Source organism: Vicugna pacos, chromosome 17 (genome assembly GCF_048564905.1).
Source record: "Vicugna pacos chromosome 17, VicPac4, whole genome shotgun sequence".
In the NCBI taxonomy this organism is placed as follows: domain Eukaryota; kingdom Metazoa; phylum Chordata; class Mammalia; order Artiodactyla; family Camelidae; genus Vicugna; species Vicugna pacos.
The window spans coordinates 27,618,639-27,636,248 of NC_133003.1; the positions used below are offsets into that span (position 1 = coordinate 27,618,639).

At 43.3% G+C, this 17,610-nt stretch overlaps 1 protein-coding gene across 2 annotated transcripts in view; it reads right to left on the reverse strand.

The window, feature by feature from the left end:
* Positions 1–1,360: 1,360 nt before the first annotated feature.
* IL17RD (interleukin 17 receptor D) overlaps positions 1,361–17,610 on the reverse strand; it is a 76,337-nt gene continuing 60,087 nt past the window's right edge. For both annotated transcript variants that reach the window (XM_072941524.1, XM_006196432.4), the window contains exons 6-13: positions 15,921–15,965; positions 15,684–15,835; positions 14,521–14,586; positions 13,502–13,556; positions 12,888–12,998; positions 11,892–12,076; positions 8,638–9,574; positions 1,361–7,710 (exon numbers count right to left, since the gene is read on the reverse strand). In XM_072941524.1, coding sequence (XP_072797625.1) covers positions 7,598–7,710; positions 8,638–9,574; positions 11,892–12,076; positions 12,888–12,998; positions 13,502–13,556; positions 14,521–14,586; positions 15,684–15,835; positions 15,921–15,965 — 1,664 coding nt within the window. In that variant the 3' untranslated portion in view covers positions 1,361–7,597. The remainder of the gene's footprint in view (positions 7,711–8,637; positions 9,575–11,891; positions 12,077–12,887; positions 12,999–13,501; positions 13,557–14,520; positions 14,587–15,683; positions 15,836–15,920; positions 15,966–17,610) is intronic.

Genomic DNA, 17,610 nt, shown 5'->3' on the forward strand with positions numbered 1-17,610 from the left:
GAAAGTTGTATCACCTATAAATGTGAAAAATGGTACAACACCCCTCCAAAAAGGGGCCAGAGAGCCAAGCCCACTGATCTTGCAATAATTTCCCTTAATCTCAAAGATCCTGTTTGAACGTTATCTCATTGCAAAAAAGCCTTACCCCATGTTTGCATCCCTCCCTCCGTTTACTGCATCCTCTACCTAACCTATTCTTGGGCAAGTTCTGATTTTGGTCCTGTGGACTGTGAGGGCAGGGTATGTTGGGGGTAAGGGTGGAAAAAGGGTATTTATTAAGGACCCACTATTTCCAAAACAATGAAGGTATAATTTACGTCTCCTCTTTCATTCACCTGCTTAGCTTATTGCCTGTAGTCTCTTACTCAACTAAACCAAAACAAAAAAAAATGTTTTCTAATTAAAGCCTGCAAAGGGAAGTGGTCTTTGCTACCCCTAAAAGTTTCCATTTCTAAAACAAAGTAAATAAAGCCAGTGGCGAGGTCCCACACATGTTGGCAACTGCAAGAACCCTAAGCAGCTGTAAAAACCAACTCTGCTTTCCAGTACCGCGGTAAAAATTAGCGCTTCTCATGCTGTCCAAAGAGAAGCTTTTTCCACCACCAAGAAAAAGGAATTCACTTACCACAGCATCTGCCTAAAGAAATTCTTCCAATAGAGTCCTTTTAGATCCATGTGCTTAACCTTTGAATCAGATTTACTCTTAATATTTGGATTGAGAAAGGAACCAACTCACCAGAACATACAACTCAAGATTCTTTCTTCTCCCTTTAAATTATGTTGAGGGGCAGTGTTGCCCATTGGTTAGGAGTGAGGATGATTCAATGAGACACATGAATCCCAGGGCTGCCGACTTGTCTGTGCCTTTGGCAAAGCTACCCAATTTCTGGGCCTCAGAATCTCAAAAATGAGACCCTGAAGTTGATGGGCATCATGAATTTAACTCAGAGAACATGGGGCGCACAGGTGAGAGGAAGTCTCTGGGAAGAATGAATAGGCAATTCTTTTTCTTTCTGAATGATAGGAGGTTTGTTTGTGGCTCCCAAATTTCAGTGGCTCTTTTCAAATTTCTGCAAAGAAAGTCCATTTGTTCTGACAGTCCAATTTCTCCTTGAGGTACGTATCTCTGTCCTTGCTCCTCGCGCCATGCAGGCAACAGGCGTCTGCCCGTTGGAGGGCGAGGTAAACGGTCAAGGGTAGCAGGGTCCTCTTCTCTAAAGTACAAGACATACTGGCCACCCCGGTCTCCTCACCCTAGATCATCTCTCTCCTTTCCAGAGGTAGAGGCCACAGAAAACTGTGCTAAGAACCCCAGCTATTCAGGAAACAGGAAACATGATCTAGAATAATGAGCCACCACAATCTTAAAACATTTTATTTGATGCAAAAATTCTAGGGTACAAAAAACATTTTGCAAATGTCAGCTGTGGTCTATTGTCATCTATTTACAGAGTTATATACAAATCAAATAAGACATTAAATGTTCAATGTAAAAATATAGCACACTACTACAGTCTGTCGGTCAGTGCTCACTATTCCACCAAACCTCACAAAGGACAAACTTTACAAAGATGAAACAAAGACAATGGCAATAACCACTGTGTTCCACAGGCTTTCCCCCTAGAATGTAGTAACAGGGAGCTTCTGCAGTGGAGGGAAAAAAACTAACAGTGAAAATAGAAGTCATCTACTCTCTAAATGAATATATTTGGTTTTTACAAAAGTTTTTGCTCTCTCTGGACTCACTACATTTTTTTTTCCTTGAGTCAGGAAAAAAACGTTTGTTAAAAATAACAAGATGATTACACATTAGTGTAATCCAATGGTAAATTTTTTGTCTAATGAATGGAGCAGCCAACTTAGTCTACATCACATACAAACAGAAGATTGCATCTTTGAATCTTCTCAACTGAAATTTTCTTTCTTTGATAAAAACACCAGATATGCAATCGTAGCAGTTTGCTTTTCTCAGACTTCTGATTATGTAAACTACCATGTTTGGTCAATTCAGAGCCCTGGCTGCAACCGTTCAGAACATGGAAAAGTTTCTTGAGGAGTCTGTGGTCCCAGCTGAATTTGGGAGAGGAACCAAAGAGCAGGAGGGAAGACAAATGACCAAAATTCCCAAGGTCCTCACTCGACCTCTTAGCAAATTAGCTCCTACCAACTGCTATCTATCTCACCTGTGGTTAAAGTGAAGTCTGTAATTTTAATAGTACTGTGAGTCATGAATTAAAGGTGGTGTCTAGAGATATACAAAAATATAATCCAAAACTGGGAGGGAGGGGTAGTTGCCACTCAGAAGGTAAGAGCTGGTCTTGAAGAGTATCCTGAAGCAGCTCAGGAATGACATTTAACATATCAGGAATAAGCACAAAGTGTCTGACCATAAGAGGAAAACAAAACTCCACATATGATAGAGGACTGTTGCCAAGGGGGAAAAAATATGTGGCAATCAACCCTCAAAATGAATACAGGCGATTTACCATTTTTTAAAAGGGCCTTTATATTTTTAAGTAGTAAGAGAAGCCAGGTACCTCAGAATTTCTCTGTTAATCCCCATCCTGAGCTTGGCCTTCACAAGGCACCAATGTGAATAAGGCACCATATTCTATTTAAGCAACTAAACTGAGTGTGAAACTGAGAAACTGAAGAGCAGTGAAAATTATTAAGCCCTTGGAAAACAAGAGCTGTGTAGAATGAGTAGGGGTGGGATTATTTATCACTGAAATAAAAACACTAGGGGGATGACTTCACTGTGGTTTTCAAATACACGGAAGGTGAGCAGCTGTTCTTTTTCCACTACATGCTGAACAAAAGAAGGCTGGTTTGAATTTCTATAAAGAAGATGTACAAAGAAATATCTGATCAGCAGGGTAGGTTACAGAATCTCCTTTGCTAAAAATCCAGAATCCCATCCACAGCCACATGTCTGAAATAATTCATGCACAGCCCTGTCTCACAGCAGCAAGGGAGGAGGGGTATTATGCCAGATAATCCAAACTTTCTCCCATCCCCAAAACTCTGAAATCAGAATCAAAGCTATTGGCTTACAGTCAGACTTTCTTTTGTTTATTCTCTCACCCTAAGCCTGAAAAGGATGTGATATAGCAAGGATGACCCAACACCTGTGAGGACCCTTGACTGATATCTCAGTATCAGGAAAAGTTTTTCTCCGTATACAGTTTCACACCTCCAAAACAGAGTCCATTCACACATCATTTAAAGCAGAAGACAAAGCAAATGCCTGGCTCTAGCAGACCCTCAGGATTCCTTGCTCTGCTCCCCACAATGCCTGCTTTCCTTATTAAGTCCTGGCCTAAGCTCAGAATTACACATCATCTAAAAAAGTGATTAAGGCAAGAGCTAAAACTATAAATAAGGTCCTTTGGTTTATGGAGTTTAAATGAAATTTAAGTGTCGTATTTTTTAAATTGGGAGAACATAAATCTGGTTTTGAAATTAACAACTGGTTTGCCTTTTTCTTAAGACATCATTAAGTGTGAAGAAGCAATCAAAACATTTCAAATACATTCAGTCATATCAAATTTCTTTAGGGGAGCAATGGGTAAAAGAAACAATCTAGCTCCTTGGTACATTTAGCAAGAGCATTTTCTGGTGGCACCAGACATCTATAATTACCATGGAAGATGCCTTTCTTTTTAAATCTTATAAAGCAGAGGTGGCAGCTTGTGGACCAAATCCGGTCTACCTATGTGTTGTTCCGTTGGGCCTGAATTCACTGTAAAAATTTTTTATCATTTACTTGCCAATACTAAAAAAAAAAAAAAAAAAATCAGAATTTTCATATAAAAATCCAGATTCTCAGCTTCTCTTTAAAAATGGAAAAATAAGGCAACACTCCATGGTCACAACTGGCTGGAGTGGCTGCCCTCTATAAGTGGGACAGGAGGGTTTCAGCTTGCTGTAGTCCCCAACATGCCTTACTGTCTCGCTAACACTAAGAAGGCATGTCACTGACATTTATCATCAAACCTTATTTATCATTACACTTGACCCCCTTTGGAGGCCCCTAAAGGCACAGCATTTGTTAAACAAGAGCAGCACTTTTCACAAATTATATAAAATAGGAAACATTAATAAATTTCTCATTGGCATTGTCCACCTCTCCCCAGTAAAGACACAACGAGTAATTCCTCTCTCCTTAAGAGAGCCAAATTAGTGTTGAGGTGGTTAGGGACTGCAGGGCTTTCTCTCTTTTGGAAGGAAACTCTTTTTTTCCTCCAGGAATAACATAGCTGTTTTCTTCCTTTGTTTCTTTTAAAAGAAAAGATACTCAACTCTGAAAAATGGAAAAGTTCTGAAAATCACATAATCCTACATTTCTGGGGGGACAGTTTTCCTGTTTATTTGTGCTTAAATCAGGGAACCTGAGACTAGAGGGTTTTTGCTTTTTTATTTTTAATGACACTTACGGCTATAAAGTAGCAAGACTATAAATAAATTTTGACAAACATATATGAACTTAAATCACTACACACTGATTCCAATGATGTTACCATTGCTTAGAACATTTTTTTTTTAAACTTCTGATCTGGGACTGTCTTTGGTGATTATTAATTTATCAACCAAAAACTCTGTCTCTTGACTTTATGCCCCATTTTCGGCTTAAAATACTACTACTTGGCTGGGTCACCCACCTAAGTACCTGAGCCTGAACCTGAATGACTTCTGATTCTTTCTGGAGATCACTGTACCTCAAAGGCCCAGGACTCAGCCCTCTAAAGGACTCCTGCCTCCAGTGCAGGGCCCATCCAGGTGGCCCCTGTTGCTTGTAGCTGACCTGGAGAAGAACACGTCTTTACCTGGACTTTCACCTCTCTGGTCACTCTCCTGGCAAAGCTGACTGTGTCAGATACTAAGTCCTTTCTGTAGGGCACTGGTAAGTTAAGATAGACAACTAACTCCCTACCTTTCAACTACCTGCAGGCTTCTCGGTTACCTGGAACCCTGAACTTACACATCATCTAACTTGGCCACACAGAGCCTTGAACCCTCAGGATGAAAGCCTTTCATTCACATCATCCCTATATTCTAATTCTTGCTTCCCCAATGTCTAAAAGGCTGTGATTTGGCAGAACCTTTATCTGAATTCTGTCTTATCATTTCCACTGTCCAGGACAATGTTAGAGTCAAAAAACGCAGCTCTGCTTAAAACAGATGTTTTGCTTTAATCTGTGAGGCAACTATCCCCATTCCCAGCATGAGATTGAGGGGGAGGTGGGTGAGGGCAGAATGTTAAAAAAAAAAAAAAAAGTGTAACTAAGGCAGAACCAGGAAGTCGTTGGTCTTCTCAGCTTTTTCAGAGCTGGGCATTCACAATGTCGTTTCATTACTTGGTACAACAGTTTGATTTCATTGACCATCATCATCATTAGTATTTCAAAATAAATACCCAAAGCATCACCTGATTTTTGGACTAGCACAATTTTTCCCAACCATTTTCATAAGTGAATTTATTTAGCAAGCTCTCCATCCTCCACTCACGGAGCCCAGGTGACGCTTCCTCCCCAGTCCTCCATGCTGTCCCTGGGGCCACTTTCTCAGAGATGCCTCCTTTCACATGCAAAGCTGAGTATCTATCTGAAAGCAGCTCCTAATGGTTCCTTCAGGGCATGCTCCATTTCTTGGCTTCAGTAAGTAATCACTTTGAAAATATTTCAAAGTTAATTTTCAGACATTAATAAAACTGACCAATCTCCTTCCCAGAACGCACACCGACGATGGAATGGGAGGACAGTCACATATGCGCAGGAGCTCTGCACTCATCTCAGATTCCACAGTGACAACATGAAACATCGCTTCTCCAACAAGATGCCTGGCTTTGTGGGGGAGACAGTTCTGCAGCCCACTTGTCTCTCCCTCAGAGCAGCTGTAGGAAACTCGATGCCAGAGAACAGACTAGCACATTCTTCTCCCAAGAAGCTGCCAGCTGCCTTTACAGAGCAGGGAGTGTGGCATGCATCAAAGGTACACACAAACCTCCTTTCCAGTAGGGATGCAAACCTTCCCTTCCCCACTTACCGAGAATGAACTTGGAAGGAAAAGTCCTGCCCCACCCCATTTCCCACCCTAGGATGTTTCTCAGTGTTCCCCCTTAATTTTGGTCCTACTTGCTGAAGGAATGAAAACCATGGTCTCTGGTACGGGTGCTGAGAAAATAGGATGCCAAAATCCAATTGTATTCACTTGAAAGTTAGGAAAAATAAAAACACTCACTCCCCCCTCAAGGTCATGGGGAGGAGAAGAGAACAATTTTTTTTCCACTGGAAACAGAAATTCTGAAGAAGAGTCATTCAAAAAAACAGAACATTTACTTTTCCTTTTTAAAGCAAATTCTTTCCTTTTAAGCTCTAAATACCTATTTTTGATAGAAATGAACACAAGAGACAAATCTTTAATTGGGTAAGTACAACAAAAACAAAGTGAAACCTGATTCACAGACTGGGTTGTCGGGGGAGTACTTTAAGATTCAAGAATTTAATGATTTCAGGTCCCATGCTTCTTTAGACGATACTCAAAGAGCACATTCATCTTTTTAACAATCCCCTCCTTTTCACCTTCTTAAAAAGAGGTTTGTCATTAGTCAAAACCAGTCAGCAGATTAAATGGCTACCACCTCCACATACTGCTGTATTTCAGTGGATTCTGATCCCTAATATTATGGACACAGCTTTAGACGAGAGGCCAACCAAAGCACAAATCACAACTTCCAGTAATACAGCCCAGCTGGGTATTAGCCTCTTAAAAATAAACTTCTAGGCACCAACATCTGAGATACAGCACAGTAAATGGAACCCAGGGAAACGTGGCAGGCAGATCTGGCCCCTGCATGATGCCTCTTCAGACCAAGAGGTGGCCCTGGGTGCTGAGTTCCAGCACACTGACCAACCCATCTAAGAAAAAATGGGCTAGATGGTCAGCCTGGTCCTGCAGCCCCTAGCTCAGCCAGCCATGCCACCCATTAATATATAAAGACTCATTTTATGAAAGGTGATTGTATATTCAGTCACCTTCTTGACCTTTAACTCAGCTTTTTTTTTAACACCCATGGCATCATACATGGTATCATAAATTCCACACCAAAAATGGAAAGGAACATCACCTGTAACAATATGGATTCCAAAGAGACTGGCACTTGATTTCTGAGGCTGTAGTGGCATCAAAAGTGCTTTTTCCACAAAGCATTTCAAATCAAAGTAGCCAACAGTGAATAGGCAAAGTTTGTGCAGATAAATTAAGTCTGAATGATCAGTGCGGGTATTTTCCTGTTTCTCTTTACATGTTTCCTCCCCACCTCCCAGAATTGGCTCTAATCCAAAGTCTGATCTAACATGGCAAGTTGCTGTCAGACATTATGGACATGCCTTTCAGAGCTCCATATGGTTTCAGAAAACTGGACACTCTGCCAATATATCTGATAGAGTAGAGGAAAGGAGAGCAAGTACTGGCCAGATTTCACTCTGAATATTCTTAGAGATCTCAGCTCCAAGTGGGCCACATACCCAGAGAGATGAGCTGGGGAACCAGCGAGAGGCGGCAGCTAAAGTGGCAATGCTTAGACTCTTCCATTTTGTTACAAAGGGGCAACTGCGTGGAGTTCACCAGTGTAGCTGCAGCAACCAGGTTCTGCTTTGCATGCCCCAGAGGCAAGGAGCTTGGAAGGAAGGGCAGGAGGGTCCTCCTCACCTATGAAAAGAAAAGAGGGCAGAGTCATACATTATTGTACTTCATTGGGCTGGGCGCTCAGAACATAGCTGAACCTGGGTTTGAATTATGTGCTTTATACAAGTAAGGCAGACATCCTAACCAGCACAAGACTGGGCATGCTCATCCTGCTAACAGGTTCCAGTTCCCTTAGTTGAGGGTCCAGGGGTGGCATGCATGACTCCAACTACTCACAGGCACAGTAATAGCAGCTCCAGAGGGCATCCTGCGGGGGGTCCCTAGGGAAATGGGGCCCCCTATAAAGCTCTCCCACTTGGGAGCCTGTGCTGACCTAGGATGAAGAGAATACTGCACCTATGAACCCCAGGTTCAATTACATATAGCTTTAAAGACACTGGGAAAGTGAGGGGTGAACACTACAAGTCCCAACAAAAATACTATACAGGTACACAGACCTTCATACAACACACTTGGGACCCAATGTGTTTTGCTATTCAGATGTTTCTGGAGTTTAGAAAGGTGATAAAATGCACGGACTGGGAGGAGGGTATAGCTCAGTGGCAGAGTGCACGCTTAGCATGCATGAAGTCCTGGTTTCAATCCCCAGTGTCACCATTTAAAAAATAAATAAATAAACCTAATTACCTCCCCCCTAAACAAATTAAAAAAAAAAAAAAAAGCATGCACTATTATATAACATGGGACTGGGCAGCTCTCCATAATTTATCATCAGTATTTCTGCAGCACACACATGTGAACATTCCCATTACCTGGGATCAATCAAGACTATCAATAATGGCATCGCTACTTCCCGTCAGATTTCACTGACACGTAAATCTTCACGAAAATTTGCAAAAAGCTTTCCCGGATTTCGGAATCATGGGGACCAAAGCCTTGGCCTGCATCAAGAACCCGACCCACCGGCCCTCCGGGCTCCCCGCGCCTTACCCAGGCCTGAGGAGGACGATACGCTCTCCGTCAGCGAAGACGTCTCCGTTTGGTCCGTGGACAGCCCTTCCATGAGAGGTAGGGACAGCTCTGACGAGGGCACGGACGAGTCGTAGATGCCAGAGTCCCTCGGCATGTCTGAGGGGCCGGCGGCTTTCACTGTGTGCAGCAGGGGCCGCAGGACAGAGGTGGCGCCCGCTACGGGCCCGGCCTCGGCGTCTTCGTCAGAGCCCAACTGCGGGCCCTCCGAGCGCGGGTCGGCTGGCGCCCCGGCGACGGCGGCCTCGGCCTTGAGGCACAAGTCGCTCTCGGGCCCGGGCTTGCACAGGACGTCGTTTAAAACCAGGCCTGAGTCAAACTTCTCCAGGACGGGCTCCCGGTAGCGGAGCGGAGGAGGATGGAAGGGAACGAACTGCTTCTCAAACCAATCAGGCTCCTCGTCGATAAACTGGTGCATATTGCAAATGGCGACGTACAGCGAGCGGCCCGATTTGCTCCGGAAGTAGTTCCTCCTGCTGACGCGGCCCGGGTGCGGCCCCGCCTCCTGGGGGCTGCGGTCCTGGGAGTGCAGGTGGGAGCAGAGCTGGGGAAGGTTGTCCATGAGTTTGTACTTGGTGCTCAGGTCCAGGACGCCAGGAACGTCTCCCTCGCAGGAATAATCGAAATAGACGGTGATGAACTTGCTGAGTGCCGCGGATGAGCTCTGGTTGGCCTGGCGGAGCTTCTCGGCGATGACAGACACTGCCACCAGGAAGAGCTCCCCTTTCCCCGAGTCTCGGCCACCTCCTTTGTGCTTGTAGTTCTTCTTGTCTACGAAGTATTTCATGCCTTTGGAACACACCACGATGATGAACTGGGACTCGTGGATCTTCTGGATGACCCATTCTCTCTGCCCTTCTCTGCAGAGGCTGAAGTCTTCCCATAGGTCCAGAGCCACCTGGAAAGAGGACACGGAACCTCACTCACCTATACAGCTTTGAGAGTCGAATGACAAGAATGGGAATGTTATAAGAACGGTACATCATCTGTCCTCAAATCATTATTAGCACAGCTACATGCAGGCTCCAGGTTGCCCAGCTCCGAGGAACAGCTAACATCTCACGGGTGATGGTCACACACCAGCCCTCTGCATCATGCCCTCATTTTAGCATGAGGTGGGGTCATTACCACTCCCATACTACAAGTGAAGAAACAGAAACACAGAGTGTCTGGCAACCTGCCTAAGTTACATATCACATGTGAGGCTTTCAGCAGACTTAGAGTGTGATAGTGAGCATGGAAAACAGAGGCACTGGGGGTTGGTATGTCTGATAGCAGGGAGGAGCAGATCCTGGAAAGAGAACTGAAAGGTGATGACAGAAGGGCTTGGGTGAGGAATCCCAAAATGGGAAATGGGGTTCAGGTCTGGATGCCAAAGCCACCCAATCCACAAGCTGGCTGACTCAACTCAGAGAGTGTGACTGACAAAGAGGACCTCCCCAGCCACTCTCACAGCCCTGGGGTCAGCCATGCTATTTACCAGGAGATCAGTGCCTGGAGAGGAGTGATGAGCTGCAATAACATGGCCATTCTGGTTCACTCACTTGGACATGACCAGCACCTCTCACCATGACTTCTCAGCAGTCTACAGGGTCACATCCCTATAAGACCTTTAACCTGTAGGGGATGTCTCATAGGGAGTTGGGGGTGGGGCACTGACAAAGGAAAGAAAACAAGGCATGCATGGCCCCCTCCGAGGGCTTCCCCTTTCTAGACCATCTTCATCTGATTCTGCTGAAAACTTCTCTTGGCAGTTCTATCAGCCTCTTTCCTTCTGTAGTTCAGAAATTAACTCCCAATACCTATGCTAGAAGGTGACAGCCACACTCTCTTCCGGGGAAGGGGGTTCTGAAATGACTATCTTCCTCTTTTGCTCTAAGGTGTTATCAAAGGGAAGAAAGCCCCCAACATCCACCCACTTGCTGAAGATAATCCTGAATTGTCTTACATTTTCCTTAATTTTCCCTAATATTATACATTTTAAAAGCTAACTGGGAATATACACCAAGCACTTAAAAAATGTTCCTACCTGACCCAGCAATTCCATTTCCAAGTATCTGTCTTTGAAAAATTAACAGAAATGAGGCAAAATTGAACTCCTGAGATGTTTAACAGTTTGAAAGAACTTAATTATGGTGAATCACTAATATGGATCTGGTGTCTATTTAAAATGGCTGTTTACATAAAATATTGTAAAATGTTATTGAGTGAGAGACAAAAAAAAGTAATTCCAGTCCACTCAAATGCAAAACTATAAGTATTACTTCATCTATGCAGAAAAGTGTGGAAATAATACAGCAATATTAACTGTGGTTCCTCTTTTCTCCAGGTTAAGATTACCATCCATTTAAAAATTTGTCATCCTTTTCTAGTTTCCAAATTCTCTATTACAGTCAAATTGGAAGGTATTTCGCCCCTGAGGCTAGTCACTTACAAAATAAAGCAAAAGTGCTTTCTATATCTGAATACAGTGTGTGCCACCCACTGGTCTACACTAGTTTTTCAGTCTGCAGGCTGATCTGTCAACCTCTAGACGTTCACACACTGGGAATCCCAGCCAGCCTTGTAAATATGTTTTGTTGACTCTAGGGGGCAGCCTCACCATGTGGAGAGAATCTGAAACCCACCAACCCATAGTTTGAAAGCACAACTTCCAATTGCATGATTATTGTACAACTCTTGCATTTGTAAGAAACAGTGTGCCTTCCATGACAGCTTCAAACTTCACTCTAAAATCAACACTATGACATAGAAAAGCTACACTTTAATAGCTTAATGGAAGAGAACAAGGCAAGAAACCAGAGCAGACCACTTGAGCACGTAACACATTATTGTTTTCCCTTATTGGCAGAGCTCCCCCACAAAATTGTCTAAACTCATTGCTTTACTTGCCATTCTCTCTTTGACCCTCCAATGCTCACCAGAATGCCTTAGGTGACCACCTCCCACCACCCCCATTGCAAGCTCTCAGGGCAGCTGCCATTCCCCATCCCCTCAACAGTTTTTTTAATGCTTATAAAACTTCCTGCCAGGTGAGTGCCACTCCAGGCTTATGAACAGGAGTGTGTGGGGGTTAGAACTAAGTGTCAGCAGACATCCAGTGCTGGTGATGTAGGACAGACTGCAGGAAGAGTGCAAGACTGACACTGGTTTGGAAGCCAGGCACTTGGCACGTGTCCTGCCCAGGATAAAAGGAGAGACTTTAGATTCCTCACCTCACAGCCACAGAAGTCCTGGAGGAAGTAGGCAAAACACTGGACAACGTTCATGTGATTCTGGCCATCTTTACTGGAATAGCAAAGAAAGACCTTGGGCCGTGGCCGGAGCCTCTCCCTGGGGAGCGCTGTGGTGTACGTGGAGGACTCAGAACTCTCTTCATCTAAATGTGAATATATATTTTCTAAATTGGAAAAGAGATAAGGTTGGTGCCCACTAGCAAAGCTTTGTCCTGTTCCCTAAGACTTGGGACCCAATGCTCTCTCCACGTCCACCTAGAGCACTCCCAGCTCCCTAACTCCACCAGCCCCTTGGGTCACTTCTGGGACTGGAACAGCTGATTTGTCCAATGGAGCAAAAAATAGCCAAAATTTGTTCTTCACCTGAAACTGACCTTGGGCAAGCCAAGAACACTGCAGGGACTCCTCTCCCCGCCCCCATCAGCAGAGAGCCCACAACCAGCTCTTGCAACCAAGTACACCTACTAGACCAATTAAGCATTAACGAGCTGAACTTCTTTAAAACAAACAAACTTTCACTGAGGTTTTTTTGTTTGTTAGTTTTTTTTTTTTTGGTACAACTTATAAAAGCAAAGTGCATAAATCTTAGGAGCACACCTCAATAAATTTTTAAGTATACTGTGTAACTGCCAGATTAAGATGCAATATATTTTCAAGTTCCCCAGAAGTTTCCCTCCTCATGTCTGAATTTAAGTGCTGAAGCCCTCCCTCTCCCCTTACTCATACCTTTAGACTTCCTTTATGCTCTTGCATTTATCTTTCTGAGTTTGAGAATAGAAGCATGCCTGTCCTTTTAGTGGCTCCTGAGGTTAAAAGTCATGTATTTTAATTCTGGGAACTACATACAGCAGCCAGGGAACTGACTACAAGAGCCATGTGGCTTCTCAGACGCCTGGAGGGAACAAGAGCTCCCAGTCTCCCTCTGTTGGCCCCAGTACTGCCACCTTGGGGGGAACACGGCACACAACGAGATACCTTGTTGCTTCTTGCGGCACATGACAGTGAAGAGCGTTGCAAATGCTGATATGACGACCAGGGGCACAGTGATGGCAACAGCTCTGATGGGCCCGGCCCACGGGGAGTGTGCTGGGGAATTTCAAAGGGAAAAAGGGAAGGCTTTTAAACTTAAGCAGTATAACAGGTTCAAAGAAAAACATTTTTTTTCTTCTTTTTAAACAGAAGCCACATAACAGGTTCCAAGACTCCTTGACTACCTTTCTCTAGTACTGATTTGGTGATTATAAAAGGATTCATTTTTAAAAGGTTGCAGAATACAATTCAACAGTAAAGAGTCTGGGGGGACAGTAAATACCTCTGAGTGGAATTTGCCTAAGGAAACCTCCCCTCCCACCACTTTTCTTCTAAGGACAATTGACTATTTATTTAGTCCCAGAGACTCACACAACACACTGGCTTTGATCTTCCAGGCATCAACATTAAGGTGGAAGGAAAGTCAGATTTGATGGGACATCACTTAAAAGGGAAGAGGGCAAGTGTTTTCTTTTTGTAAACCATGAAGTACAGGAAGTATCAAATACCTTGGTCCACTGTAGTCCAGAGGCAACATTCTAAACAAACAAAATTCTTACCTGGTTTTAAGGCATAATGCATCACTTTTCTTGTTGTATTAGTGTCATCCACCAGCTGCAAAACAAAGGATGCTGTATTATGTTTTTTCAAGTGATAGCATCTCAACAGATTTCATTCATTTTTCCATCGGTGGGCAGTGCGGCGGGGAGAGGAGAGCTGCTGTGATCATTTTCAAGCTGAGATCAGACACTGATAGTCAGATACATCATCTCTGCTTTACCAACTGAAAAGTCTCAACTTCATCGCATACCTTTCATGAATCAAAAAGTTGTTTATTCACTGATGAAGTCAGCTAGTGAGTTCCACATTCTTACAATTTTCAATAAAATGGTACCCTACCACTGATTTTACTGGGCCTCCTTTAATGCTTTAAGAGGATGTGTTGGTTCAAAACCATCTACTGCTACTGAGTAATGCAAGAACAAGGTAATTCTACCAAAATGTTGAGACATATTGGTTGTCTTTGAATAGTGGGGCTATGGACAAATTTTTAATTTCCCTATTCTCCTTTTATTTCTATTTTTGTAGTATTTTTGATACTGAAAAAGCAATATAAGAAAAGAAAAATATATACCATGTATATGCTTTTTTAAAATGGCATTTATAACTTATGTATAGTCATACAGAAGAATTTCAGAAACTTAGAGAAGAAATCTAGAGAAGTATAGAGATGTAATGAGCGTAACTATTGCTTTGCTGTTTTATCACTAAAAACTTTTTAAAGCTAAAAATTTTAATATGTATTTTTGTAGTGTGAAGGAATACTATATAGAAATTTTAAACCATGGTTATGTGGACTATATGGTTACATAAAAATATTTATTGGAATATTTACTGAAAAAAACTCAAAGATCAATTACATATAAACTTTTTAAGAAGCATGTTAAGGGCCATGTAACAATATAACTGAGCACACCTTCAATGGCTTGAAATTTTAGTGTTGTAAGCAGTTGGAGTTCTGTTTGAACTGGATTCAAGCTATAGAATTAATAATAGGGCTTTCTTGAGTGGTAAGTACCTCAATTATATAATCCCCCGGAGATACATTTTGAAGGAGGCAGCTTGTTGTCTCTGTATTTTGCTCCTGCAAAGAAACAACACTTTAAAACCGTCTTCTTAGATAAACGTGGTCAGGACCCCTGTTTTGCCACACAACTGAAGGAAATTTGCCACCAGTTTCAATCATGTTTTCAGAAGATGTCAATTAGATGTACAGCAACTGTGCGCATCTGCCATGTCATCTGAACTCCACTTTGATAAAAAAAGGCCCAGGAGAGCCTGGGACCTCTGTCGTATTCTATGTTCAGGCGGTGGCACCCTCAGCAGGAATTTCTGATTTGGAAACAAAGCAGCTAGTTAGAATATCTTTTGCTTTATAAAAAGATGGGGAAAGAAATTACCCTTCCATACTTGTGCATATTTTATTTGCCACAATTTTAACTTGAGCAGAAGGTCAGTGGCAGAGGGGAGAGTGAGCAGGAAAACAAAAGTCAACACACACAGGGGTGTGTCTAGAAGGGCACTGGCTTCTGCCACTATAACCAAAAACTGCTCTTGGTGCTGGCACAGGGTCATCTAGCAATCCTGGGAACTTCCACAGAACATTTCCCACTCCCTCTGACCACCTCTAGTTTAAAAACTTGGTTACTCAATCTCTCCTTGGTTACTTGGCCTCTGTGCAAAATCACTAGTCACTGAAATGCTAGTGGCTTGACTCCTAGATATGGTTGGGTTTTTTTTTTTTTTTTTTTTACTTACTAGCTGTGAGACCTCAGGCAGCAAGCCAGGTGACCTCCCTGAGTCTCAGGTTCCCCATCTTTAGAGTAAGGATAACAAGCCTCTGTTTCATAGAGCTGTAAGGATTCAATGACTGTAAAGCACAGTAACCAGCACATAGTGAGCACCTAATTCAAACTCAAAATATAGAAGAACAAACTAGACCTACTTCCTCGTTTCGGTTCCTTGGTAATACTTGTACCCCTACACCACCACTGGGACAGCTGGGGTAAAGGTAACCAGGGAGTGAGGGATGACTCAAAACGGCCCTGAGATGTACTAGAATATCTACCGACCGCTCAGAGTCCACAAAGCCTAATTTCACGTTGAACCAACCCAACTTCTAAGGGCCCAGGGGTTACTTTAAAACACAGAGTGTTCTCTTATGTACACCTAATAGCTCACCTGTTTACAGATTTTTCGCTTAAAGGGTCCTTCATGCTTGAGCTTATAATGAAGATAGAAGAAACGGAAGCCGAAGCTGTGGGGCGCGTGGTCGAAGGACACCTGCATGTCCGAACCGTGCTGGGTGATGTTGAGGTTTCGAGGCTTCCAGACTGGGAGGAGGAAGGACTGGAGTGAGCACTCCGAGGTTATCCTGACACCACTTGGGATTGGACAGACAAGAACAGCTATACTTACAGGGTTTACAGGCCAGGTTGTCCGGCTGCAACAGCAGGTCACAGGCTATTGAGAAAGAAACACATATTTTTAGTTTTAGGACAGTCCGACATTTCCTCGTCCAACAATTCAGTGCTATATAAATATATGATACTGGGTACTGCTGGGAAGGAAGTAAAATGATTTGCAGTACAGCACAGTTGTAGCTTTCAAAAACGTGAATTGTATATATAAAAATACTGTAATATAAAAATATTAATGCAATTCATTTCATGCCAAGTAAATGGAAACAATGTAAAGTCACTGTGATTTTAAAAGTTTGTCAAGCATTACACAGATTCAAGGCCGTGGCCCAGGACAGCGAGCCTGTGTTCATGCTGCTGCCCACGGAGGCTCTGTTTTAGCCGCAGACAGAGAAAGTGCCAGCCCCGGCCCCCTTGCGGAGTGCTGAGGGACAAGAGAACTTCAGAGTGATCCTGGTAACTGGTCTTGAGGTTATTTTAACCTTCGCTAGCACTCTTACTTAAAAATCTTTTGATGGAATCTAAAAATGACATCCAGGCATCTACCAAGAAGTAGCTCCAAAGCTGAAAACCAGGCAGCAAAGTCAGTAGCTTTGAACCAGAATTTAAATGCGGTAAAAACACAATGAGAGAGGCCAAACAGCTAGCCCTACATGCCAGGTGGCTAACCCAGGGAGAACCCTCTGCAAAATGTCCTTACATTGTCAATAAAATCAAAAGGCAGCCTTAAGGTCCCAGTGCACTGAAATGGTGATAAACGTATCTCCTGCCCCCACCTCACTCCCAGATTGACAATGATTCCGATGAGGAAAATTAATCTTAAAGTAGCCTGGTTTTGATTTAGGCAGGCTTTCCATAAACACATTCTTTGAGTCCTCTATCTGGTTGCTATGTGTAAGGCAACAAGAGATTGCCATAAAACACACATGGTCTTTGCCTTATGGAATCTTACCTCAATTAAGAAAATGAAACTGATGTTATAAAATAACTTTGCTGCATTAAAAACAACTACAGCTTAAATGAAAAAGAAAAGAAGAAAGACAAAAAGAAAACAACCGGAGTAAGAATTCTGCAACGAGAAGCATGGACGTAGGCTGGACTTGAGACCAAAGACCTCACAAGAGGGATGGGGACAGCAACCAGACCACAGAGGAGGAGATGTCAGACTGGACTGATGGCCAACCATCCATGCCAACAGAAAGATGGACCAAGAAGGCAAGGGGGAACCACTGCGTGTTCCAGGGTGCCTGAGCACCAAACGTGAAAGCAGCAATTCAGGCTGAAGAGAGAGCCCCACGCGGCGTGCAGAACACATGGAGAAGGAGAGCCAGATACAGAAGGGAGCCCTGCCAGGTTGGTTTGAGCATATGGGCTCGAGAGTCTGGCTCCTTGGGGTTCAAATCCCAGCTCCCAGCAGGCCCTTTAACCTCTCTCTGTGATCCACATCTGATAGGTGGGGGTGGTAAGAGTAAATTTCTCGGGTTGTTATGGAGGTAAACTGCGTTAATATTTAGGAAGTATTTAGAACAAAGCCTGGCACATAACTGATAAACAAGCTTTCTAGAACAAGGTGACTTCAGGTATGCTACTTAATTTTTTTTAAATCTCATCCTGAAAATGACAGGCAATGGCTCAGAGGCCACCCTCCGAAGGACAGGTGCATGATGGAATCATTTCACACTTTTCAC